The 26005-nt window shown below is 39.5% G+C and overlaps 1 protein-coding gene across 16 annotated transcripts in view; it reads right to left on the bottom strand.

Annotated features, from left to right (window-relative positions):
* FOXP1 (forkhead box P1) overlaps positions 1 to 26005 on the bottom strand; it is a 616360-nt gene that overhangs the window by 5047 nt on the left and 585308 nt on the right. For 14 of the 16 annotated variants that reach the window (XM_053600814.1, XM_053600806.1, XM_053600809.1 and 11 more), the window contains 6 exons: positions 16441 to 16642; positions 16256 to 16335; positions 15550 to 15651; positions 11166 to 11287; positions 9382 to 9451; positions 4582 to 4748 (listed from right to left, as the gene is read on the bottom strand). In XM_053600814.1, coding sequence (XP_053456789.1) covers positions 4582 to 4748; positions 9382 to 9451; positions 11166 to 11287; positions 15550 to 15651; positions 16256 to 16335; positions 16441 to 16642 — 743 coding nt within the window. The remainder of the gene's footprint in view (positions 1 to 4581; positions 4749 to 9381; positions 9452 to 11165; positions 11288 to 15549; positions 15652 to 16255; positions 16336 to 16440; positions 16643 to 26005) is intronic. The other 2 variants (XM_053600815.1, XM_053600805.1) reach the window with 1 other exon arrangement.

Genomic DNA, 26005 nt, shown 5'->3' with positions numbered 1-26005 from the left:
GTTTCTATAGTAAGACTTGGGCTGGCTACATAATTTGTCGAGCCCAATGTAAAAAGAAAATGTGGGGTACCTAACTCAAAAATTAAAAATTTCAAGATAAATAAGCAGAACAGTAAAACTACTGCCAGTCCCAGCTACTCCACAGGCTGAGGCAGGATAGGTTAGCCTGTACCTAGGACTTTGGGGCCAATCTGGGTGACATAGGGAGACCTCATCTCTATAAAAACAATGACAGAAAAGTGTAGTGTCCTTCTAGGCATGGGGCCTGTGAGAGTGCACATGGTGTGATGCTTGTGAAGCAAGTCCTCTTAGCATTCCTCTGGAAAAAATTAGGTATAGTGATCAGTAGTCCTTAAAAAAAAAAAAAAAAAAAAAAAAAAAATCACAAAATAACCCCCTAATTAAGGTCAGTTTTTTTGTTGTTGTTTGTGCTAATCCTTTTCCATTTGGGGTGATATTTTTATATACCACAAACACAGCAAAAAACTTTTTATTTTGCTAACTTTACAGTTGTAACTTTTACAGTTATCAGATTATATCATGTTGACATGTCAGTCCCTTAAGGCTGGGAATTTTAGGGTTGCCTTTTTTTCCTCTCCATTTTACTTTTTGTATAATACAGGGGCCATTTTTATCCATTAATTTTTCTAGTCCTGTTGATTTACCTCCTTAGGATAAATTTCTAAGAATAGAATCAGAGCAAAGGCCAAAACATCTTCATGGTTCTTATGATTTGTTGTGATAATAATTCCCAAAGGGGCTATGAACTCAGACTAAAATTCATCAGCACTCTACAAAAATATTTTGCTGCTTAGCAGGAATAAGGTAAGTGCAGGTTACCTTAAATTGTGTCAGTGAACATTTTTGCATGTTTGTTTCATGTTTTTCATTGTTTGAGAATTCTGACTTCATAAATCACTCTATCTCTGCCAAAGACATGATTATGGTAATGTCCATTGGATAGGCATTTGTCTGTGTTTTACTTAGCCATATACTGAGGCTTAAATGTTGTCTTCCCGATCAACATTTTCCTTTCTTTTAGACTATTTTCAGATTTACAAACCAGAATCTGATGATACAAGATCTTTTAAGGTTTTTGGGGAGCAAGAAGGAAGCTGGAGAGCCCCGAAGAAATAGATCCATCTTAATGAAAGTTCTTGCTTTGTAATTTTAGATTTTAACAAATGTTTTGCTAAGCTAAAGAAAAAAAAAAAATCAGATTCAGGTATACCTCCCTGACCCTAAAAAAAAGTTCACAACATGAAAGAATATTTTGTTTACCCAATTACCCTGATTTGATCATTATACGTGGGCCGCAAGGAAAGTTTTGAGACAGACTGTGTTATAGTCCATTATTTCACTCCTAAGAAACACAGTAGACAGCGTCCTTTCTGAATCATCCATACAAGTTTCTTTCATGCAAGTACATGGTATGTAAGTACCCCCAAATATGTACAACTACGATACATCAAAATTTTTAAAAACTGTAGAAGTTACCCAGGTACGGTGGTTCATGACTAAAGTCCTAGCACTCTTGGAGGCCAAGGCAGGTGGATCGCTTGAGCTCAGGAGTTTGAGACCACCCTGAGCAAGAGCGAGACCCCATCTCTACTAAAAATAGAAAAAATAGCCAGGTGTCATGGTGGGCACCTGAAGTTCCAGCTATTTGGGAGGCTGAGGCAAGAGGATCGCTTGAGCCCAAGAGTTGAGGTTGCTGTGAGTGATGATGATGCCACAGCACTCTACCCAGGGCACCATAGTGAAACTCTGTCTCAAAACAAAAACAAACAAAGAAAAAAACAAATAAAAACCCTGTAGAAGGGAAAAAAAATAAAACCAAAAATTCCCCCCTAAATCGGTGGCCAAAATTCATTGAGATTATTACTACCCCAAAGACACAGGTAATGATCCTGTCATGCCTGCTGGGATCCCAGCCGCCTAACGCAGAGTGGATTCCCAGCAAATGTTAACTGGCTACATCCACTGTGTGACAACCTGGTTAGATATTAAGGTTTCTTAAAACTCCAGAGACGTGAAATCCAATTTAAGGACATTTCTTGATACTAGCAGATGCCCCTGGGTGTGGCCAATGTAGCAGCAGAGGCATGAGGTGCTTCACCCAATAAAATAGGTGAGTTTCGTGTAAGATACGTTTCAGGTAATTCAAACACTATGCTTTCACATACTTGCAGTGGCTCTGAGAAATCTGAGCCCATGATGCACCTTTATCCCCTTGCAGACGATGCCTGCAAGCGTTACCAATGAATACGCGTGTGCAAAACCACACATTTCCCTTCTCCTCACATCTGAGTAGTTCCTTTGTTTAGCCACTCTGGGAACACAAGAGTTTTTAAATAAAGCTGACTGGTGTTGTACGGCATTGTGTGTTCTGGGGGTGTATGCACAGTGTGGAGTATTTTGCTTTGTAGCTCCTTTAGCTCCTATCAGGATAAAAGTATAATACCCTAAAGCCATAATTATGTGACTACTTTCTAGTGTTTCAAAGGAGAGAGGAAATGGAGTGGTATGTGAGAGTCACAGAAAGGGTAAGGATGAAGAGTTCTGTTTCAATACTAGGTATTAGCCAGGCTGCTTTCCTAACAAGGTCCTTCAAGCCGTGATGTAAAGTTTACAGCTTGATTTATTCCAATAGACTGGAACAGTTAAAAAACAATTTGCATCATAGCAGGGTAATGCATATTGAAGGATGAAAACTATGTCATTATAGAATTCACTTAATGGAAATATGAGGTCAAAAAGAGTAACAGTCTCTGACAGTGATAGCAGGCACAGGGAATCTGCTGTTGACATATAATTACATCTAGCAAACAGCGTAAACCTGTGAGATCTGAGCAACACGTTTTGACGACTTTATGTAGGGTTTCTTTGAAAAAAAAATGCTGAAACCTTCATTTCATTAAAAATTATGATGACTGCTATAAAACACGCTTTTCAGTGATACTGGGGTGGGGGTTAATTCAAAGTTGAACTTCACAGTGACTTTATTTTGTGCAGCAAAATTATTATCACTTTAGACCGTTGCCTGGGAGGCTTGTACCCAAATATCTTTTTTTCTATTTGTTTTAATAATCATTTACACTAAATAATAGGAATAAACATCAACTAAACCTTGGAGTTGGTACAGATTAAGAGAAATAATATCTCTTCCACTCCATAACTTCAGATGGTTTTGCTCTAATGACAATTTCCTGAGGTGGCTTCCATACCAATTTACAGTTGCTCTAAACTTCCTTAACATCTGAGTCAACACTCCTGTCATGACAATGATTTAAAGATGAACATGAGAGGGAAGACAATGAGTCAGAAACAGCAGGCAGCTTTAGAAAGGATGAAATACAGAGATATCAGTGTAAAAGTTAAACACATTCTTAAAATGCTATGAAGACAATGCTAAGATAGTGTTCGTATAAATTCAAAATGATTGTTTCCATTGTGAAAGATCCTTCTGAGAACACATTGGGAATGAAATGCAAATGCTAGAACATCAAATTTCAGATTCCCCCATGCCCTCCCATCATCATTCTGGCAGGTATGACTTTTTTGTCATTAAATGCCAATTCATTCTGTTCCTAATTGTTACAGGTCATATTTTCCATTCCTAGCACCCGATTATCTTAAAAGAAAGATGGTGGTCAGTAATTCAGAAAAGAACGTGTAGACAAGTGACCTATTCTAGGAGCTGACAGCACTGCAAACACTAAATGGGTTAGACCCCGACCGTGGGCAACAGTTTCGCAGAACCAGACTAAAAGGGAGAGTCCGTCATTTTACAGTGTTTCCCACAAATGCAGTCATTTGGAATAATGTGTGGTTTCTTTTCTCCGTTTAAAACTTTTCCTGGGGGAGAGGGGGTTATCACAGTCACATCGATTCTCTGCCATCACCCACCCACGAGGTCATCACAGCCTCATGGCCTCTGCCTGTCCCACGGTCGGCCTGGTTTGGTGCCATTCACATTCAGCCTGGGCGACTGTTGCCCATCACTTCATTCAGTTATATGTGCACTCATTATACTGCCGTCTGCTGCTATAATGCTCCTATTAATTTTCCTTTTGATATTTTAAGAGCAATCTATAAATCACGCCGCCTTTCATTTGTGCCACCATTAACGCGCGGTAACGACGCTGTAGCACTGCATTTGCAGTTGAGCGTCTCACACCACCAAGTAAACAAGCATCTTTTTCTCCCCGCTCAGTTCAGCATGCCTGAAAGCTGACCCAACTACAAACTTTTTCCCAGAGATGCAACACTCAATTTGGAGAGAAGAAAGTAGTGGGACTGAAACCATGGCCTGGGACGCAAAGCGGGGAAAGCAAGCATGCGTCTCAGTTCACTGCCGTGTGCGCTTTAAGGCTGGATGACGCTGACTGCTTTTATGGGCAAGTCAGTCCTTTTATGCACTAATGGAGCTAAACATTTCTAGAAGCACAAACTTCTACCTGGGTTCTGGGAAATCAGAAATTACAGGAAAGGTAATAGAAAGAACCAAGAGCAGGGCTTGTGTGCACATAAAACAGATTGGGGCCTGAGGCCAAGACTGGTTGGGTGGACAATACTCACACAGCTTGCATAGGGGATCTGCCTGGACTGCTGTCACTCCCGTTGCTGTTGGTATGCTCCATCGCTCCGTTCAGCTCTTCCCGTATTGCGCTGGCTAAGTTGCCCAGAGCGGGGTTTCCCATGGAAGCGGTAGTGTATAGAGGTATACTATTCTCAGCTATTGAAGCCTGCCATCAACCAAGAGAAAATTTATGAAGACACAGGAATGTAAGACAAGGGAACTGTTACAGGTATATTAAACAACTTTCAAGTTTACATTAACTGTACCATGGTTGGCAAGTACAATTTTCTAAGAGGTGTGGAAGAATTTTGCCTTAAGAGTGCCTTGTGGCACCTGTCCCACACTTGGTTTTGAAGAGCTAACCAGGGGAGAAGGACGGACTCAATTCCGTCTGGCTTGGTAGATGACTCTCTTGGCTAGATAGAGAACGCTATCTAATACGAGACATCTAATCAGATGTCTTTTTTCAAGAGGCACTGAATATTTCCAGATCACTGTGAAAGATAACAGAATTTTCATTTCTTTGTCCATTTTGATGACTCCACTATTGGATATTAGAAAATTGATCAGATTATTCTGGCTGCTCTGCACAAACTTATGAGAACTTCCATAAACATTTAGATCCTATAGAATAACGAAGGGATTATAGAATGGGAATCAATTTTTATCTCCCCCATCATTCCCGTTTTAATGATTTTTGAATCTGTTTATAGTGTGGTTTGAGATAAGACCACATTATCTTTCAGACTCAGACCAATTGCCTGAGATTTCAGGACTAAAGAAAAAAAATCACCGGCAAAAAAGCAGCTCTAAATCACATTTCTTTTTGGTGCCGACGAACATCGATATTAAAGGTGACAAAGTCACTCCAAATGAGTGTCATCAAAAAAAAAAATGGAGAAATGAAAAAGAAAAAACCCTGAACTGTGTGGAAGGATACCACTCACTTCCTGTCCCACCTACTCCATTTGAATAAAAGGGCTCCCCAGTCTGAAATGCAGACAACAGTTAAATGCACCACTGGAATGAAGGCTCCATATTTGTTTCATTTGGGTGGTGATTATGACCCAGTGACTTTTCATTTAATTAAAGAGGACACACTTTCAAAAACCGGCAGCTGTAATTGGACCGAGATTTATCAACACTGTCCTCTGGCGGACAACACCATGCCTGGATTTCCATCCTAATGAGAAAAAGAAGTACAATCACAAGATAATCTGGCATAGTATCTTCAACTGGCCAGCCATACAAGAGTCAAAACTACTCTAGAAATCCTGGTTCTAAAGAGAAAGAAAGAGCCAAATAACGGAGAAGGAAAGTGCAGAGCTGGGCAGCATGAAGTCTGCCTATTCCGACAATTGCAGCCTCACTTTACAACTTCTGCAGCCAGGGCTTCCTAGACACAGGCCCCATGGTGGAAAACCTGCACACGCACTTAACTAACACAGTGCTGGCTGACGGACTCTTTCAAAGGTGGGCCCTCTGCAATCCCACAGCTCTTCCTTTTCTCCACTTCTAAATGCACAGAACTGCCTTCCTTTAAAAAGCTGGGGGGAAAGTCCTGTTTTCATTTCCCAATGTGGTGAACTCATTTTGATGAACAGCAAATCTGAACATTCCCTGACTCCCCCACACTTTTGTCAAGTAATTTGCATCAAGTACTTCTTTCAACAGCTCTCTTAAAATTGCAATAAAGCATTTTTTCATTTTGGGGCACAACAGTTGGCAGAATTACTTTTTTTTTTTTTTTGCAAACTGCAGCTGGACAAGCATCTTAACTGCCCTTCCTTGAGTCAACACAGTGGTCACACCTCTCACCAGTCATGGAAGTTGTGCTGGAACCATCAAGTGGAGACTCTTTCCTCTGGAATTATCACCAGATCAGCTCTCACAAGCTAATTTCACTATAATATGGTCAGAATGTGGCAGAAGTGGGATTGTAAACTGGCTTGATGCTTTAATTGCTTCCCCAAAGTGAAAAATTGAGAAGACAAAATTGAAATGTTTATTAAAAGCATGTTCATCAGGATATACTGATGTCCTGATGTTGGTCACGCCACAGAGGGGCCAACCTCACTGGGATGAGTATTTATTCTTTTTGACTCTCAAAGTATTCTAGGTCAAGGCCATAGCTCATTGGGAATGGATCACAGAACATGGGCCGAAGCCCAACAGCCACAGTGGGTTGAAAGGTATCCAGAGGTAAGTACTTCGATTGATCCCTGGGTTCTCAGACAAGAAAGATACAAGTGATGAAAACCAGCCTTGTTCCTTTAAAAAATGATCAACTGGCTTGCAAAGCAATCCAGGGGCCTGATCTGCAGCAGAGCCTCTTGAATACTCTTTGTTGAGCAAATGATCAGAGCAACCCACCTAAAGTTAGCAAAAATTTCCCCAACTGCTTATGCCTAACAAAAACAGTTCTTTGCCACAGTTGATGTCCACTTAGAGGCAGGTGTATTACAAAAATGGACTTAATTAAATAAATTGTCCTGCACACAGTATGTGGTTTCATATCAAGCCGGCACCTCTGCCAAAAAATGAAACTCTTTAAGTAATGGTGCAGAAGTCCCCAAGTACCATCACTCCTGGAACATTAACCACTCTGAGATCCTCGGGGAGAAAGGCAGTCTATAAATACGGAGCTTTGCGGTTACCCTTAGTTACTTCACTTTTTCAGAGCATCGTGCAATCTGTCCCAAGTCCCATGTTTTATTTCTGTAGTGGATTCTGCTGTCCTATTTTATATATTGTATATCATGCATTATGTTGCTCTAGTAATTTTTTAAAGATATTGTTCCACTATTATTTTTACTTGTCTTAAAAAATGGAAATGGGTGATAATGGAAAAGGAAGGCCTGCTGGCAGAGCTTTATTTAATTTGCACAGTAGAAAGTTGTCTTATGTGACTGTCTACTCATCAAGGATCTAAACTCGTAGAAGAGAGGGGGGAAAACCCCACTCCTCAAATCATGAATTTTTACCAATTTATTGACCTTGCCTCATTATGGACATAAAGAGTTCTTGGAAAAATTGCAAGACAGTTTTGGGGCTACCACCAGAAACAAGAAAGAGTGCAAAGGATTCTAAAAACAAATGTTGTGGAGATAAAATGTGAATGGCTCTAAAAGGATAAAGCATACTAATTGAAATTAGTCACATAGTTAAGAGAATCCAAAGGAGGATCGCTTTTTTTTTGCCTTTCCACCTCATGAATGTAAAATGTGCTTGTAATGCTAATACTATTCCAGATAGAGCAGCCTTTAAATTCACACTTCACAAGACTCCAGGGAAAATAAGTTACTAATGAATGGTATTTACAGTGGCGGCATCTAAGCATGCTTTCATTTACTCTTCTAAGTTACAGTGTAAACTACAAATAATTAAAAGAAATACAAAAAATGGTTTCTCCTATTAAATTTGGCTAAAAATAAATAAATATAATTACCGAAATGCTAAGTCTCATGAATTTGCCTCTAAACCCCAATTGTAAAAGCCGTACCTTCCATTCTCAGGAACCTTAAGAATCTGCTGGTGATGTGGGAAAAGTGTTCTGCAGGGCCCAGAGTAGGTGCTCCCTGTGTATTTGTTTAATGAACAGAGACAACCAGGGTGGCTGTTAATGCCTCTTCCCTGCATCCTGTTCCCAAAATGACCATGGATTCCATCATTTTTTCATTGTTATCCATTGTGTGCCCTCGTTCCAAGAAATTTAACATCTGTTTATGTATTATGGCCCTGTAGAAGGGCACAAGAACCAATTCTGTGGTGATACATCCCCCACAGAGAATGCATACTGCAAAAGCCTGAGAGTATGAGATTATAATAATGTCAGATTTATCTATAGAACATGTCATTTAAAAGTTCTCAAGAGTCTCTTGGAACAGTCTTGGTCAAAACAGTCTTGGTCAAAACCAAACAGGACTACTGGCCAAAAGGATACCACCCACCTACGAGCTCTCTGAGGGGGACTTGAGCACCATACCCAGGTACTTTAATGAAGTGACCCTGGTGTTATTTATTTTGTCCAGTTCGAAACTGAGACCTGCGATCAATAAAAACCCTGCTACGCGCGGGGGCTGCCCTGGTAGCTCACATTAGGGTGGTGTTCTCTTTGTTGCTCAAAACCGATGTCTTCATCCCCCAGTACTGCTGGTGATGTAACAAGCGCTCGGGTTTGTCAGTAGGAAACAAACAGTCTGTGCGATTATTATGTAATCTTGAACCATCTGCCAGAAATCTGAAGAGGTTTTTTTTTTTGTTTTTTTTTTTAAACACCTCTGTTATTTAAACAAAAAACAGTTTACTTTCACAAAGTGAACCAAACTTAGATTGCCACCCCCCAAGAACAATGAAAAGATATAAAATATCGACTTTATAAAAAAGAAGAAGAAATACAAAGCTCCGCTTTCTCTTTAAAGCCTTGAACAATAGAAGGTCATGTGGCGCGGTGGCCTATCATCCGGCACATTAATAGCTGTGCTAGAGTAATTACACTTGTGGTATTTTTGCCTCAAGTGAAATTCTGAAATAAGAGGATGGAAATTATGATACTGCTGATAAATATTAATAAGTGAACTTTTAATTTTTTTGCCACAATATTCAAAATGCTAAGCATCCCGCTAATGCTGAAGCAGCCCGATGTGTTTGCCTCCAGGGAGCACGATGCTTTGTGCACTTAAGAAAAAAGTTTAACGGAATTAAAATTTAATATCTAATTAGAGCGAGGCTAATATATTTTGAAATGAGTGGGGAGACCTGTGCCTCTGCTGTGTCTGTGGGACAGCCATCAATCTTACCTGTAAAGCCGCATTGAGAGGTGTGCAGTAGGCGTGGCCGCTCTGCATGTTTTTAATAAGGGAAGGGTTACTGTGTAAGAAAAAGATAAAAACAAAGTTAAATGCAATCGACTCCCGAGTTCCTAGCTAAGTTTTGTTTTAAGTTTGCTGGTGTCCTTCCAAATTAGAAATTTCCCCCAGTTAACAAAACCAAAGAAAACTTAGGCTTTCTCCCTAGTTGCTCCATACTCCCAGGGCTGGTCTGAGTGCTCATGTATAGGGATGGACTTTTGCTGTTCAAGGAAACCAGGTGTAAAATTCTGGCTTAAGTAGTAACAGGAGGGCTTGGGTACTCCCTCCAGAGGCCTCTCTACAAATTTTTAGTCCCTGGACTCCAGACCTCAACAGGAGGTTGGGGGCTGGCAATGTGCAGGAGCTGACAGTGGGAGTTCTGGGGGGACATAGGAAGAACATGGCTCTTCAGTATCTGCCTGATTTGAGCTCTACAAGGACTGTAAGAGGAATAGCAGGAAGGCTCTTAGAAGGCATGATTACCGCCCAAAGAAAATGAAGAGAAGGGTATACCGGGGAGGGTTGTTCCTGCGTAAGGTGAGAGGCTGGGTTGATATCTTTCTTATCCAGTCAGAACTGGGTGCATCTGGGAATGTTTGATGCGTATGTATTTGCTGACCACGTAAAGTCAAAATATTGTTTTAAGAAAATCTCCAGCCTGGTAAAAATAAAAATACTAAAAAATTATATAGGACATACTGAGGGAAAAGTGCCTTCCAGCAGGAAATAACCTGCATTTAGCAGTGGCCTTTAAAGGGGCTATGTGTGTATTACTAATTTTTTTCCTATGCTTGGACCATTTTTAATCATTCATTACATTTACATTGTTATACCGACTAAATAAGGAGGAATTTTTACCCCAACAGTACACATTTTAACTCTAACCAAAAATATCCTTTCACTTTGAGGAATTATGGGTTAAGCAAAAGTATTTAATTATAGGGTCCCCGTAAGCTGCTGAATCAAGATACAACCAACATTTGCATTAAAGACGTCAAAAAAGCATTATTCAAAGCACTGGTGTTCTGAAGAGAAACAAGAGCAATGCATGTACAAATCAACACAATTTAGTTTTGTTGCAGAAAGCTGTGGCACTGCTATTGGTGAAATGCAGAACTACATGGGATGAGTCAACCATGCAAAGCCAAAGCAACAGCAGAAAAAAAAAACAAAAGCAAGTAAAGGCTCTTACTGTGCGACAAGCTCGTCAAAGTTTTCATCGGGGCAGTATTTGCGAGGACGGCCTCGTTGAATATGGCGGCCACGTTTAAACTCTTCATCATCAACTGTCCAAAAGGACCCAAACTCATCCTCTACTCTGATAAAGCACTTATGCAGTGAGAGGTTGGTGCGAATGGCACCCTGGGGTAGGAGCAGCAGCAAAGGAGATGGAGTGGTAACAAAAGGAGGCGGGGTTGGGGCAGAACAGACATCCAATACAGGGACAGGAAAAAGAAAATAAAATGCAATAAGCATAAGCAAATGGTTTGTGAGGGTTAATATGCATTGCCACCTAAAAGCTACTAGCATGTGATGCAACAAAGACCAGCAAGCAGGGCAGGGGACTGGCGGGCATACAAAACAGGAGGGATGAAATGCTTTTTTGCTTCCCTTAACTGAGACAACGTGAAACCAGTTCTTTGGTCTAACACCATCTAGCAGCCAAAGCCTCTACGTTATACTTGTTAGCACAATCCAAGCTAGGCTAAGAAGTTCAAACATGGTGGACGTACCCACTGATCTTTTGTGGCCTTCGTTTTTGGAATTCTACTTCATCCACTGTCCATACTGCCCCTTTAACGTTCTCTACTCGCACAAAACACTTGTGAAGACTAAGATTATGACGCACTGCATTCTGCAGCAAGTATAAAAGAGAGAACATTTACATTTTCTATAAGAAAAAGACTCCAAAAACAGCAGTAAATTCAGCCTAACAAGTCCACATTTGTAAAACCATCCCCAAGAGCTGTAGCTGCCACCCCCGAGGATGACCTTCTGTGGTTAAGGGTATTTTTTCCAAGAGCAAAAATAAACCAAAATTATGAATTAATTGTACTTTGGCATTTTAGTGCAGTCTCTGGTAATTTCTAACCAGAAGAAATATTTGTAATATGTATACATATCATCCAAAATAGGTTTCACAGTACAAATCTGAAAATGCTGTTACTATGACTTCAAAATAAGAAAACATGCAAAGCTTAGAAACGCCCCTTCTAAGCCCACCCACCTCCATAAAAAAGGGGTATTTTTTTTTTTAAACCATGAAAGATGAAGACTTGGTTAACATTGCTAAATACAGTTTTGTTCTTAACAGTTTCTAGCTTTAAAAATTTCCATCAGTTTTATTAAGAAGAACTCTAAATTGTATTTTACCACTGAGAGTATCACCTCGTATAGCCAACTAACAGGGTCAGGGGGTGAACTGACCCCCAAGGGATCAGTATCCATCATCAAGCTATGTCTTACCTTCTGGAATATATGTGAGAGTTGGCCCTGACTATGAACAAGGGCCTTAATTAATTGAGCAAATGCCAAAGGAACACATGAGCAGAACTCTCAATGGCAAAACGACTATTCCTGCAGCTGACATTTTCCACAGATGCATGTTTCTTTTTTTTTATGGTTAAAAGTCATTTCTGGTCATTCCTAAGCTAAGACCCTTGACACTGGTAATCTATCAGAAAGGAAGGTCTCAACTCAATGATGAAGAGCTTTTCACATTTCATCTTTCCTATGAGCCTTACTAGGTACAGTAACTAGCACGGCTTCCTTAGCCCTGCCTGGTTAAACTTACTGATCTAGACTCAACACTGGGCATGAGGACATTACAAAGAGACCCAGGTCATTTACTTAAATTTTTCTTCTTGTATAGAGTAAGTAAGTGACTCAATTGGGGTATGAGAAGTGGACATCACACTCCATCTGCCTTGTGAGCTCACTCAATCCCAGTGACCCTGCTGCTGTGCAGACACTGAGCAGCCTTCCCTTCCACTGCCTGCAGTATTTCCTTTCTGAATTAACTTCATAGGTGGCAAATCTTGATATGTTGAGAGGTGTTTCAATATTTGGACAATCACGATTGGAAAGAATTCAAGGTACATAATAATTTTTCTTCTTCAACATGGGGAGTATTTAGACAATAATGACAAGTTTTATTGCATGGTGTGATGAACTGTTCACAAGAAGAGACAGAATAAATTCCCAAATAGTTTTGAGTAATGTCAGCATAACTAGAGTAGGTTCAAGATACCCAGGTGACTACCAAAGGATACCTCATTCAAAAAGTTTGATGGGTTTGCTTAAAAACAACCAAAACGAAACTGTAAACACTTGGTATGTCATAATTTTACTTGGTAGGGCAAGTTTCTTTGCATATATTTAGTCTAGCTTTTTTTTTTTTTTTTTTGGTTTTTGGCCGGGGCTGGGTTTGAACCCGCCACCTCTGGCATATGGGACCGGCGCCCTACTCCTTGAGCCACAGGCGCCACCCGGTAGTCTAGCTTTTAAGTAACATTTTCTTTCTTATGCTGCACAAAAGTATAGTAGTATAGGATGTGAAGGCTGGTTATTCAGTGGAACAAAACTGAGGTGTAATAAATAAAGCCAAATTTCCTTTAAAAATCCAGACAGAGGGCGGCGCCTGTGGCTCAGTGAGTAGGGTGCCGGCCCTATACGCGGAGGGTGGCGGGTTCAAACCCAGCCCAGGCCAAACTGCAACAAAAAAATAGCCAGGCGTTGTGGCGGGCGCCTGTAGTCCCAGCTGCTCGGGAGGCTGAGGCAAGAGAATCGTGTAAGCCCAAGAGTTAGAGGTTGCTGTGAGCTGTGTGACGCCACAGCACTCTACCCGAGGGCGGTACAGTGAGACTCTGTCTCTACAAAAAAAAAAAAAAAAAAAAAAAAAAAATCCAGACAGAATATGTATTCACACAGGAGAATAACTGTGAGAGAAGTTGACATTGCTCCCAATTCTAAGCACTGTCTGATTTTTTTTTTTTTTTTTTTTTGAGACAGAGTTTCACTGTATTACAGCCCTCGGTAGAGTGTGGTGATGTCACAGCTCACAGCAACCTCAAACTCTTGGGCTTACGTGATCCCCTTGCCTCAGCCTCCCAAGTAGCTGGGACTACAGGCGCCTACCACAATGCCCGGCTATTTTCTTTCCTCTCTTTCTTTCTTTCTTTTTTTTTTTTTTTTCTGAGACAAGGTCTCACTCTGGCTCAGGCCAGTCTCAAACTTGCAAGCTCAAACAATCCAACTGCTTCAGACTCCCAAAATGCTAGAATTATAGGTGTGAGCCACCACGCCCAGCCATTGTCTGATATTTTACAATAAGTATCAAGATGTACAGAATTAAAAGAGCTTAGAAGCTACTTCTGATAAAAAGGTTTCCAAGGGTTTCTGTTGATCTGGCTGAACAATATAGCCAAGTAAGTAACAGCACAAAGCCAAAACTTAAGCTTTGTTTTCCAAGAATGTGCATCTGAGCAGAAAACAACCAGAAATCGAAGAATTTTCAAAAAAGCTAAATAAGCTCTTCTTAGACATAACTTTCACTGGGCATTTCATCTTTTGTCTCAGAGCACAGTACAAATAAGGACACATAGAGAAAATTACACGTATTTATGAGTCATCAAGTACTTCTTTTGGGGTTGTTTATATTAATGACACTTTTTTCCTATCATTTGCAAAATGAAAAAATTCAATCTGAAGATCTGAGCTTCAATATTATATTCACAACTGGTAATTATTTTTAAATTTGATCATTTCTATTTATAAAAGGCAATTTCAAGAAAATGTCTGCTTCCTGCTTCTGCTTTCTAAATATTTAAAAACATTCATAACTAAAGATCCTTTATATTTTATCTCCCAAGGCAGGCTGAGGAAAAGAAGGTGAGATTTTAAACATAGGTTCCCTTTGGTGTTCCTGTGTCTTAATAAAAATGAAAGGCTAATTTGGGCCATAACAGTCTCTGTAAAGTTGATGAATTAATTCTACAGCTATATTCTTTCTCTTTTAAAATGCTAATTTATCAGGACTTAACAGAGTAAATGTGTTTTTCTGCCCTTTTTTTTTTCTTTTTGGCTTTTGTTTTTCTCCCATATAAAATTAAGGAATTAAGAAAAGGAAGGCATTAATTTCAAGTAAAGCAAGTTTCCCTAGCATCCTGTGATAAATCTGTATCATATTTAGACTAACGACATGTAAAAATATCCAAAAATGTTTGCATTAAATGTTTCTAAATAATTTGAAGTTCAGGAATTATAAGAATTCCGGGTAGTAATGAAATGGAAACATCAGAGTGTACATGTCTCCTTCAATTTAAGGAAGGATATCAGACACTAATACATTGAAAATGAGAAAGTTCAAAAATTTACGAGAGCCTACTCTCATACAACAGAGCAGATACCAATGGAATCTATGAACCAAGTGCTGAGCTAGGAATGAGGAAGGCATGCCACCTAACCCCAAGCTTTGTTGGGGGTGTCCAACATGGAGCTATGGAACCTGATGTGTTTTATAGGAAATAGTGTCCTAATGAAGTTCCATCATTTAGAGGCTACTTTTCTGCCTCAGTGTATTTACAAGCCTCCTGACTTAAAAACAAAACAAACAAACAAAAGACCGTCTTCATAATACATTGTATTCTCTGGAATACATAATACTTTGTATGCACTGGCTATGACTCCCATATCCAGTGCTAGTATATGGACAGTAGTTTTCTCTACTACTTGAATTAATGAGCTTCTATCTAGCCACTGCAGGTTCCTACCAGCGAGAGCACAAGTTATCTACGCACCTCTGGAAATATCGACTGTGGTTATAACCTTAACATTTGGGCAAGAGTGGCATCTGCTTTTTCCCTACAGATTCCAGCCAGAGAGAAATGCTTTTACTGGTTGGCTGGTCCACACATCAAATGCTAGTGCTATTTCCATCTTAGCTTTTCAGTCAGAATGGAAATATTCTCCCAATCAAATACTCCTAAAGATGGGATACTTGGAAAGCATCAAAACAATATAAATGTAACTTCTTTATAGTGTAAGTGCATTTTGTCAAAACAAACTGTGCTACCAACATCAGGGTCCAAGATCAAACAGGCCTGAGGGAACGCTTACCTTCCACGTGGCCGCGTTGCGTCGGAAGTAAGCAAACATTCGTGTGAACCAGTTATAGATTTCATTTAGTGTTAGCTGCTTTTCTGGAGATTCAAGAATGGCCTGGAAAGCAAACAGTAATAGAAGATTAATTTATGACCAAATCAGCAGAATCGTCATTATATGGTTTCTTGAAAATATAAAATAACTGTGAGTTGGGAGCTAAATCCTAAGAAAGGTTTCACAAAATGATCTAAGATTGATGGCTGTATTTAACAGTTCAATAGCAAAATTCAAAATGGAATTATCTAATTGTTTTGAGTTTTTATTTCTGTTTCCATACAGAAATATTAATTTATTAGTCATTCATAAAGCAGAATCAAAGAGAAATGCAAAACATTTCACTAGCTGATTAAAGCTCAGTAATTATTTAGAGCTCAGATTAATTCTAGGGATCAGAGATTACTGTAGCTTGTGATAATTGACTTGCCATCTTTAAACAGGCTCATTTTCACTGTTGTGTGAAATGAATTTCCTAATAATCACATCGTATTGTAATACTTAATCAAAAGCAATTATGTTATATATTGCAGTTTTAAAAAACCTTATAGAAAAGGTTTCAGCATGCTTGCATACTAAGCGGTTTTAAACCAACTTCATCAATATAATATATCCATGTACACGTACACCTTTTGATACAATTTCATATACTGTGTTATTTACTTACCTGCCTAATTAAAGATGCATATGTAAATGGTGGTCTAACTTCTGCATTCTTATAAAATTCTTGGTTCTGCGCAATATCTGCTAAATAAGAATCATTGTCCTATTAATTATCACTTTTTAAAAAGAGGCTGGTCTGCAAGAATTGCAGATTGTCATTCTACATGAGGCAAAAAGTGGAGTATCTACCTGAAGAAATGGGCACGTTGTATTTGTCTGAGTACCGCCTGCGGATGGGTCCCACCGTGTGCATGCTGGTGGTGGTGATGACTGAGGGGCCTTGGGTGACAGGAGTCAGGGGGGCCGTGGGGGTCGTTGGCGTATGAGGTAAGCTCTGTGGAGAAGCCTCTGATGCGGACTTGGAGAGTGTGACGCTTGAGACCAGATTCAGCTGTGAGGAAAAGAACACTTCTTAGAAGACCTTCAGAACAACTGAGCACCCAAGGAAACAGCTCGCATCCAGCAGGAATAACACAGAGGATGTCTGGATAATGTTGTTTCTCTGAGCAGATATGTTTATCATCAACTAAAACAGGAGGTAAGTCCCGTGAAAAGCCAATTTACTTAGTATGTAGTATAAATTATCTCTTGCCATAGTCTTTCCAAAGGCTGCTATAAATGGGTGTTTATGGACACATAAAGGGTCACCTATTCTAATGAGTTTGAGAAATTCTGAGTCAAGACATTTCTTGAACTATGATGTCTCACCTATTTTAGTCAACTGATGTGCCTCGCAAATCTCAAAGAGGGAGATGGAGCCCTTAACGATCCCAGTGAAGATGAGTATTTTAGGGAGCATCAGTTGGCACACACTGGTGTGGAGCTGGACTGTCCAACGGAACTTTCTGCAATGTACTAGCACAACCATAAAGCTGTTTTCACTAGAATCAAACTTTAATTTTAATAAATGTAAATGGTCCCATGTGGCTAGTAGCTACTACACTGGACTGCATGGGAACAGGCTAGTTAACTACATCATGAAATTTCATGGGTGATGGGAACTCACTGCAAATACGTTTGGCCTGTTACTCATATTAAAGACAATGGCAGGGATCCAGTCAGCCATCATTTATTCCTATCAGTTGGCAGAAAATACTCTTTAAAAGCTTTGTGTAATCGTCATTAAACTCTTATCAAATACAGGATTGGGATCTATTAATTTTTTTAAATACGGCGTATTCTTTATGGAATATGAGAGACCTGGAACTGTTAAGATTTTTGATTTTTTTCTTCACATGTGCATGTCTCATAAGATGGAAAATAATCTATTGCTCCAAGTAAAGAAGTATTACTTAGAAAGGAATGAGTACTGTTTTATTTTTATCAATTTTACCTTCATTTTGAAGTGCTGTTCTTAAAAATACTAAAACGGACAACGCTTTCCCAAAATTTGTTGAAACAGAAATATTATTTTAAGTCTGGCAATGCTGAAGAACTTGGTTGATTTCAATATATGTATCACAGTTTACAGAGAATTGCTATCTCAGATACACAGAGCCACCCCCAAATTCAAGAAACTTCAGCAAAGTAGGCTTACTTGGTAACATTTTCTTAAACCAGACTTTGAATCACTTACCATAATAAGTCTATTTCACCATCGCTATAGTCAGCCTTAAGTACAAGGCACTATTTGTGGAAGGCATTAAAAATGAGATTCCTCTGAGATCATAATCAAACAACATATTAAAAGAGTTACAATTTGTTGAGAAGACTCAACCTTTACTCATATTCCAGTAAAAAGAAAAGAAAAGAAAGGTCATGAGAATCCTCTCTAACATGTTTGGGGGAGTTCCATGAAAAAGCAATGAATACGAAGAAAAGAAAGATCAAATATCATTGAAGAAATACTAATGGAAAAATGCAAACGCAGTGCTGGGAACTAATGCTGGCCAGTGGCTTTTAGTTGTGCTTACCCTTTTATTTTCAGCTTGGAATGCTGACTCAGCAAACAAGAGACCCCCCCCCCCCCCGATGCCCAAAAAGAGCAAGCTATGGTGACGGCCCTGCCCTCACAAATGCCCCAGCAAGCTGGGCAGATACTGGGAGCTGCTTTCTCAATGGAGCTGGAAACTTGACTTTATGACACACATTTGCAAAGTGAGTACTGAGAGTTCAGAGTAGCAGCCATGGGATGGAGCAGAGCTAAGAAGCCAGGGGCCAGAATTGGGGCTGACCTCTTCCTCTCCTCGGGCCTTAATCGCTAACCAAGTCCAGGAACAGTACATGTAAGCATCAGCCTAAGCCGAAGGTCAAGGAAAGTAGTTCATGAAAGGCTCATGCCCATAAATACATAGATTTTATAATTTGGATGTTGCGAAGGCTAAGAATCTTGGAACACTTTGGAAAGTCATGGGTCACTTTTGTAAACCATGTTTTTTAAAAACATGGAAAGTCATGGGTCACTTTTTTAAAATCATGTTTTAAACCACCTGCGCCTCATTCCACCACTAATATCTGAGATGTTACTTCTCATATTTTACAGATAAGCAAACTGAGGCTTGAAGAGATTAAATAATTCATCCATAGTCCCAACTCAGAAGTGAAGTCAAACCACACATTTATGTCATTCTAGACAACTTAATGGGAAAATACATACTTCCAAGTTTCATCCTCCTGTATGCTCATTTTAAAAAAGGATTCCATGAATGCTTTTATCCCTGCTTCCAAATGGCATCCAATCAACACGTATTACTGAGCAAATACAGGGCAGCTGGTCTCTGATGACAAAAATAGGAATAAAAATGCCAGATTGCTGCCCTTGACATGCTTACCATCCAATAGAGACATTAGTCAAAGGCGGAGGCACACAACAAACACAAAGCAACTCTGAGGACTAACTACTTTTTGGCTTAAGACCATCAACCCTAAACATGGTGGCTTTTTCAAAAACATAACAAAAATTAAAAACAAAAATGTCCTTAAGAACTACGTATGCTCCTTTCCAGTTTGGGGAGGAAGGTCATCAAATCCACTAGGTACCAGTTTAATTGTCAAAAAAAAAAAAAAAAAAAATCAAAACTCATGTAAATATTCGGCAAGCATAAGCCCACCTTTTGGGGGGTGTTCATATCTAAGAAGAAGAGACGAATCCCACAGTAACTTATCATCAAATGCAAAAAGAAATTTGACTCTTGAAGCTTTTACCAAGGTTTTTACCACTTGTACTACTTCTGTCAGAAAAGGCAACTGTGAAAATAAAATTCCTCCAGGTCAGCACAAACCATGAAGGAAGAGATGCAGGTAGAATTTTCTGGAGGCTTGTGAACATAGCAAGTGGAAATAAACACTGAGCCAGAAGAGAGCAGAGAGGGGGCTTACCAGGCTTGACAAATGACACCGTGATTCACACCCACTGCTGGGCTGTCTCTAATAAGCCACAGAGGAAGCAGCCAATCTCGGCTAATTACCAGATAAAAATGTATTGTAAGGACTTTAATTAGGAGACGCGGATGGAGGTGATCTAATGATTAAATGCTGCATTCGAGTGACCCCACCATCAATGTTCAGTGGTGCAAGATGTCACTGGAATATTTTGTAGAAACAGTAATTTTATTTCGAGGAGGGGAGGCAGTAATATTTGTAATGATGGCTATGAGGTAAACTAATTAAAAGACAGTTCCTAGAGGAAGAGGGTGGCTGAGAGCAGCTGTGGCCATTCCAAAACCAAGTGCCAAGTCTCAATAGAGGAGCTGCAGTCAAGTGGAAAATTTCTGCCTGACCTCTGCCCTTGCTATTAATTTGCAGGAAAACTAATGACACATATACATATTCCCACAAAATTGTTCTAATTGCTAATTTGCCAAAGGAGCCCAGATTCCAAATTAAACATGACTGTATGTAGCCTGTGAGGGAAGGAAGAACAAAAAGCTGTAAACTCCAAACAGAGGGTGCTTTGCCACAAAAAATCATTTGAAGGCTGAACCAACAAGTTAATGAAATGTCAACCTTGTCAACTGGCACAGAAGTTTCTCAACTTTTCAACTTGTGTTTGATGATCACATGCTTGTCTTGAGGATAAACCATTTTGGAAAAGCAAGGCTGGGGGGGGAGCAGTGGGAAGCCATAGGGAAGGAGGGGGAGAGAGAGAGGGAGATGGAGAGGAAGGAAAGGAGAAGAGAATGAAAAGAGAGAAAGACTCTAAAACAGGTTCAGTGTTCAAGCTAAATCTCTCTTTTAATTAAGGTCTCTCTCTAAAAAAAAAAAAAAAAAAGTGGCCCCCCGGAAATTAATTACAGACTTAGAACAGAAGAGCAAATGGAGAACGGTGTGGGTTTTGCTATAATCTTGAAATGTTCATCTTAATTGTAAACTATTAAATCTTAATATAATCATCAATTAGAAATGAAATTGTATGTGTCTCGTGTTTCTGATGGTAGTTAAAGGTTTTAAAAGATAATTTTTTTTCCTAGGGCACAGAGCAGGAAGGGAATGGACTGGGAGGGTTTCTTTTCCTGATGGAAAGCCTTTTTTTCTTATTGTGTTCATTTTCTATTTAGAAAGAAGTTGCTATGTTTAGAAAAGTCAGTAACTCTGATATTTTCTACATGGCAAGTTTCCATCATGTGATGATTTCAGCAAAGATAATCTCTTTGAAACTCTGGCCAGAAGTTAAATTCTTATGCCATTTAAAATTGCTGCAGGGTTTTCTTTTTTTCTTTTTAAAATTTATTTGTGGTCTCAAGCATTGCCTTTTCTCTCGGTCCAGTTACAGAAGGACGACACAGGACATCTTAGCCACTGAGACCATTTGAATTTTATCAGCTACCCATTCTGCTTAGTTCTTTTTGGAGAAATAAAAACAAAAAACAAACAAAAAAATTAATCTTTAGTTTTTAAACAGTAATCTCCTCTCCCATTTAAAGATGATGAGTCACTCACATTTTTAAAAAATAAACAAGCCGCTGATGTAAACCCCAGACAGAAACAGACTTGCTGTAAGTATTCCCATAAGAACTCCTTTTTTATTTTTGTTTGTGTTCTTGCCTCACATGAAAACAGATTCTGGGAACAAAAGACAAACCTGAAACCCAAACATCCAGGGACACAACTGCATAGTAGGGACTTTCGGGCTCACAGAACTTGTTTTTCAGCTGTTGGTTTTCCTGGCCTGAGCGGGCCCAAGTCCTGCTTAAACTGTGTGGTGGCAGCGTTTCTGGGCATGAATCACTGAGTTCAGAGACAACCTTTCTGAGGCAAAAGGGACATTACTAGACCATGGGGAGGGCAAGACAGCGGGGGGCAGCTGGAGGCCTTTGTCATAAGCCTGTGCTGCTGTCCTTGACTATCTCAGGCTGGCCCATGTTAGCTGGTGCTGGCAGAGGACACTGACTTAGATGTTGGTATAACTGGCAGTGATACTCAAAACAACAAAACTTGAGTTGAGGAGGGGGACTTTAATGAAAAACAGTACCTAAAATTATTTTTGTACGTTGTGCCTGAGAAGCCCCCTTTGTAAGACTGCCTAATGTTATTTGTCTCCAACCTTAAACCAACACCCTAGCTGCCCAAATGATCCTTGAAGAGTTAAAAGACCTTTTTTTTTCTTAAATCCTTCAGAGCCAGGGGTGCTTTATTTTTACAGTAGCTAAAAACTATTTCAAAACAGTCCTAATTGCTATGGTTAAAGAAAATGTGTAAAAGAGCAAAATCTAATATTGCATTTCATTCCAAATATCCAAGTTCCTGCAAGTGTTTTATAAGATTTTCGTAAAGAAGGATATACTATCTACACTGTAATTAGGTGCCCACCAAATCCGAAAGAATGTGGTTTCTCTGGGATCAGGGTTGCTCTCTGATGTGCAGGAGTGCCCCGCAGCAAGACGCACCTCCACATACTCACAATTTACAGTGTATTTCTGACAATGACAGAGAAAAGTCTTAAAAAATCCTTAACAACTTAATAAAGTTGTAACACAGATGTGTTTCTTTTTGTTGTTTTGTTCTCTTGAGTTTTGTTCTCCCCCTCCTCCCCACAAGAAAATATTTCGGTGGCAAATTCTCCGTGGAGTAGTAAGCATGGAGACATCAGACGCCCAGCAGTATGTCTAGGTGTTTAAGTAAAGAATGTTACTGAGTCTGGAACAAAAGCATACCAGTCATTGTCACCAAAGCAGTTTATTATCATCTTATTTTTTGCTTTTGCTTCTTTTTCCATGGAAAAGAGAAGAATCTTTCAAAACTTGAAGTACAGCAAACTTGGCCGTTCTAAACCTATGTCAATAACCGCTTTTCTGCTTTTCTGTACCTATCCCTAGAACTTACAGCTGCTCTGGTGAGCTTCTCAGCCTTAATACAATTAGAAGCATGAAAAGCTTCATACACCTGATGTGGGCTACTCCTTGCCTTCTTCCACGTTGATCCTCATGACCTACCTTCCTCCTCCAGAGACACCTACTCTTAACCCAAGGGAAATTTCTTCTACTCAGCCTTTATGTGTCAGCTCAGACAGCACTTCTCCCAGAAGATTTCCTCGACCTCCCCATCTGGGCTCAGCTGTCGTGCGTACATGTAGCCTGGCTCATGCTTTCACGCAGTGAGTGTGTGTGTGTGTGTGTGTGTCCCTGTGTGTGTAGTTACCTATCAGTGTGGTCCACAAGACTCCAACACTTCAGTGGCCGGGGAACAGGCCTCTCTCTTATTTCAGTACCCTACATTCAGTATTTAGCATGCTCAATAAATACTTGTCAGAATAGTTTCATATTAAATGCAGGAATTGCCTTTCCCAAAACAATCTACATTTTGAGTCTTGGGTATAACTCTGAAGGAAATTTTTTTTTTTTTATTTTAAAATCATTTATTTTTTTAAAGTTGAAAGGACAGAAGATGAGACAGCAAGCAGAAGAGATGGTTTTGAAGGAGTCCAGGGGATTGGAAGCCCAGGACCTCCTGTTCCAGTTCACCCTCCAATTTCTGCCTAGTGTGGGTCGAGCTCAGATTCACATCTAAACACTGGGGCACCTCCCCAAGACAAGCATATCTTCTAACTATCCAAATCCTGAAGACTGAATTCTACAGCAGGATCCAAAACCGCGCCTGTGAGCTGCTGTAAGAACGCTCCCACGGCGTCTCAGCAGTTTCTCTGATGCAGTGACATGGAGACGGGTTGGATGATTGAAGATATAACAAATGACACTTACCACCCAAATGGTATTTAGTGAAAAGCAACATTTACAGCAAAGCATTCTATCACTTAGTGACTAAGAATTTTAAAATAAACATGAGGTTTCTTTTAAACAGAAATGGAAAAAAGAAAAAAACTTCATAAACTTACTGGCAAGGTTGTAACACGAAACTCCCCATCTATGGTTAGATTTGAAAATCTGAATCCCAGTCATTGTTTCAAATCAAAGATTCTAGAAGGATGCTCATTTGAACATACACCATTCATTCTATCATTTAGGGTGGAATAAATTAATTACAGGATCTAGGGAATATTTTTTATGTTAGAATCAGTTACCAGATAACTCTGGGTCCCTGAATTTGAAAGCCTCAAGAGTTTGCTGTACGTGTGTGCCTCTTTTTTTTTTTTCTTTTTGGCAAGGAAGTGTAAATTTATGCAAAACATTCTACATCCACCTTTTATAATTAATTTCCCAATGCCTCACCTATACATATTTTAATAATTCCTGATTTATAAGATGGTATCTATAATAAAATTTTCTATTTTCCAATAAATGAAAAGAAGGCAGGTTCACTCCGACAACAGAGTGTCACACAATACCTGCTTGTCAGGCACCAATTTTTACTTCTCACATGTAAGTTAAAGGATAAGGAATTTATAATGCTGCCAGTGAAGGGAACCACTTTTCATACACAAATGTGATCTTTTTTCCCCCCCAAAGGGTAATACAACAGTACATTTACATAAACTAATCCAAACAATCTATGTATTTGACAATGGCAAACCTCACACAGACGGCCTATTGTTGGTTTACATCTTGGAGCTCTTTATATTGGCTTGTAGAGCTGCTCTAGCTGTCAAAGGTTTGACTTGGACTCTAAATAAATGGTTATAGAAGTGCTGTGCAGCGATACTGGACTTCTTTGCAAAAGAAAACCTGCTGTTTATGAATTCAAAAGCTATTAATTTTTCAGTCAAAAATATTCGTGCCTATTTCTTTTAATAAAGAAATACTGTGCTGAGCTACTAAGAGATAATGTTGACTAGTGGTAGAGAATTTTCAATAGAGCAGTTAAAAATAAATTTAGTAGGAGGTCCCCTTCAAAGTTATAATTTCCTAGAATGTAAAACACATTTTTCTTTTAATACTAATCAAGACGAACCTTCCTTCTCTGTTCATTTCCCCCCATGACTGCTTTTCCCTGTTTACCGGCTGCTTAACCCTGGTCCATGTGGAGATTCCCAACAGTCCTTGTGGGCCTGCATGCATGGCGCTCCCTGCCAACACCCAACAGTCATTCTCTGAGTGCCCCACGGAATTTCACAGCTCCTTCTTTTTAATTGTACAACCCTGTTGCTCTCAAGGAGCCAGATGATCAAAAAAAATGTCCATTCCCGAGTGCTAGGTCTAACCATTGTTCTATCATTATTTTTAACACATTGACTGCCACATTAAGTGGTATTTAACTCTCCTAGCATTGAGCCTAGGTCTGGCTTTTTTTTTTTTTTTTTTTTGGTGGCTGTCAATGTGTTAATCCATGGAAAAAGAAGATAATCCCATTCTCTTTCTTATTGCAAGGTCTCAAAGACTCAAAGGAAAACTCAAACCCTTCATTCTAGGAAAACGATTTCACTAAAGCCATCTGACGACTATCAAAAAGTTCCAAAGCATATGAGTTCCCTGTGCAATGCCCATGTGAGCAGTCAGCCAAGTCACTTCAGCATCTCACCAATTGGCTTAGCTGGGTTCACACTCTTCCCAGTACCCTCCCCTTCAAAGGAGGGGCTAACAGAAACAGCAGAGCGACTACTGATTCCACAGTTCTGAAAGGGCTGGTTCTTTTTTTCCTTTCTTTTTTGGTCCTACGGCCATTCATTGTAAAATACATGGAAACTAAGGGCTCTCTCCTAGTAAAAATGGATGTGCAAAGTGTTTAATGATTTTATGTCCTATATCTCAGTAATGTGTTCTGTTTCAGACATTAATTTTGTCTGCCAACTGCATCTTGGCAGGCTACCGTATTTGCTGGGTTAATAGTCTGACTCCGTTTTATTTCTATCACCATAAATCATACATATATGGGTGTATGTTTGCTTTATTTATAGAAAAAAATCAGTCAAAACAGATAAACCAATACTTTGCCATTATGCTGCATCATTGCATATTGATTAAAATTGCTGGTACTAACTATAGATTGTCAACGCTCAATTAATTTTCACACAGTGACTCCAAGCAAAATCAAATAAAGGCAGTGTACCTTTAAATTTTACAAATCTTAAAATCAAGAAGCAAAGCACTTGTCTTCATTTTGAACAATCAGTTAAAGCTACTAGGAGAATTTTAGAAATGTGAGTGTATGAGAACCGTAACTGTTAAAGAGATCGATTTATTAGAAGAGAGGAGGTCCAGGGCAGGATTTGGGGTTTAGATACCAGCATTCTGCTTTGATATTAATGGCCTGTGCCGGGATGACACCCTTCAAGGTCCGGTAAAAGGGAACAAGGTAGGAAATAGGAGATTCCTAAAAATCAAATGTAATTTCAAGTCACCACATCTGGTCTCCTAACTGTGAAGGAGTAATTTTCGCTTCAGATCTCTTCGTAACCATTACATGCTCTCCATAACTCAACCTC

This window comes from Nycticebus coucang, chromosome 8, assembly GCF_027406575.1.
Source record: "Nycticebus coucang isolate mNycCou1 chromosome 8, mNycCou1.pri, whole genome shotgun sequence".
Taxonomy (NCBI): domain Eukaryota; kingdom Metazoa; phylum Chordata; class Mammalia; order Primates; family Lorisidae; genus Nycticebus; species Nycticebus coucang.
This window is presented reverse-complemented; position numbering and strand designations above follow the sequence as displayed.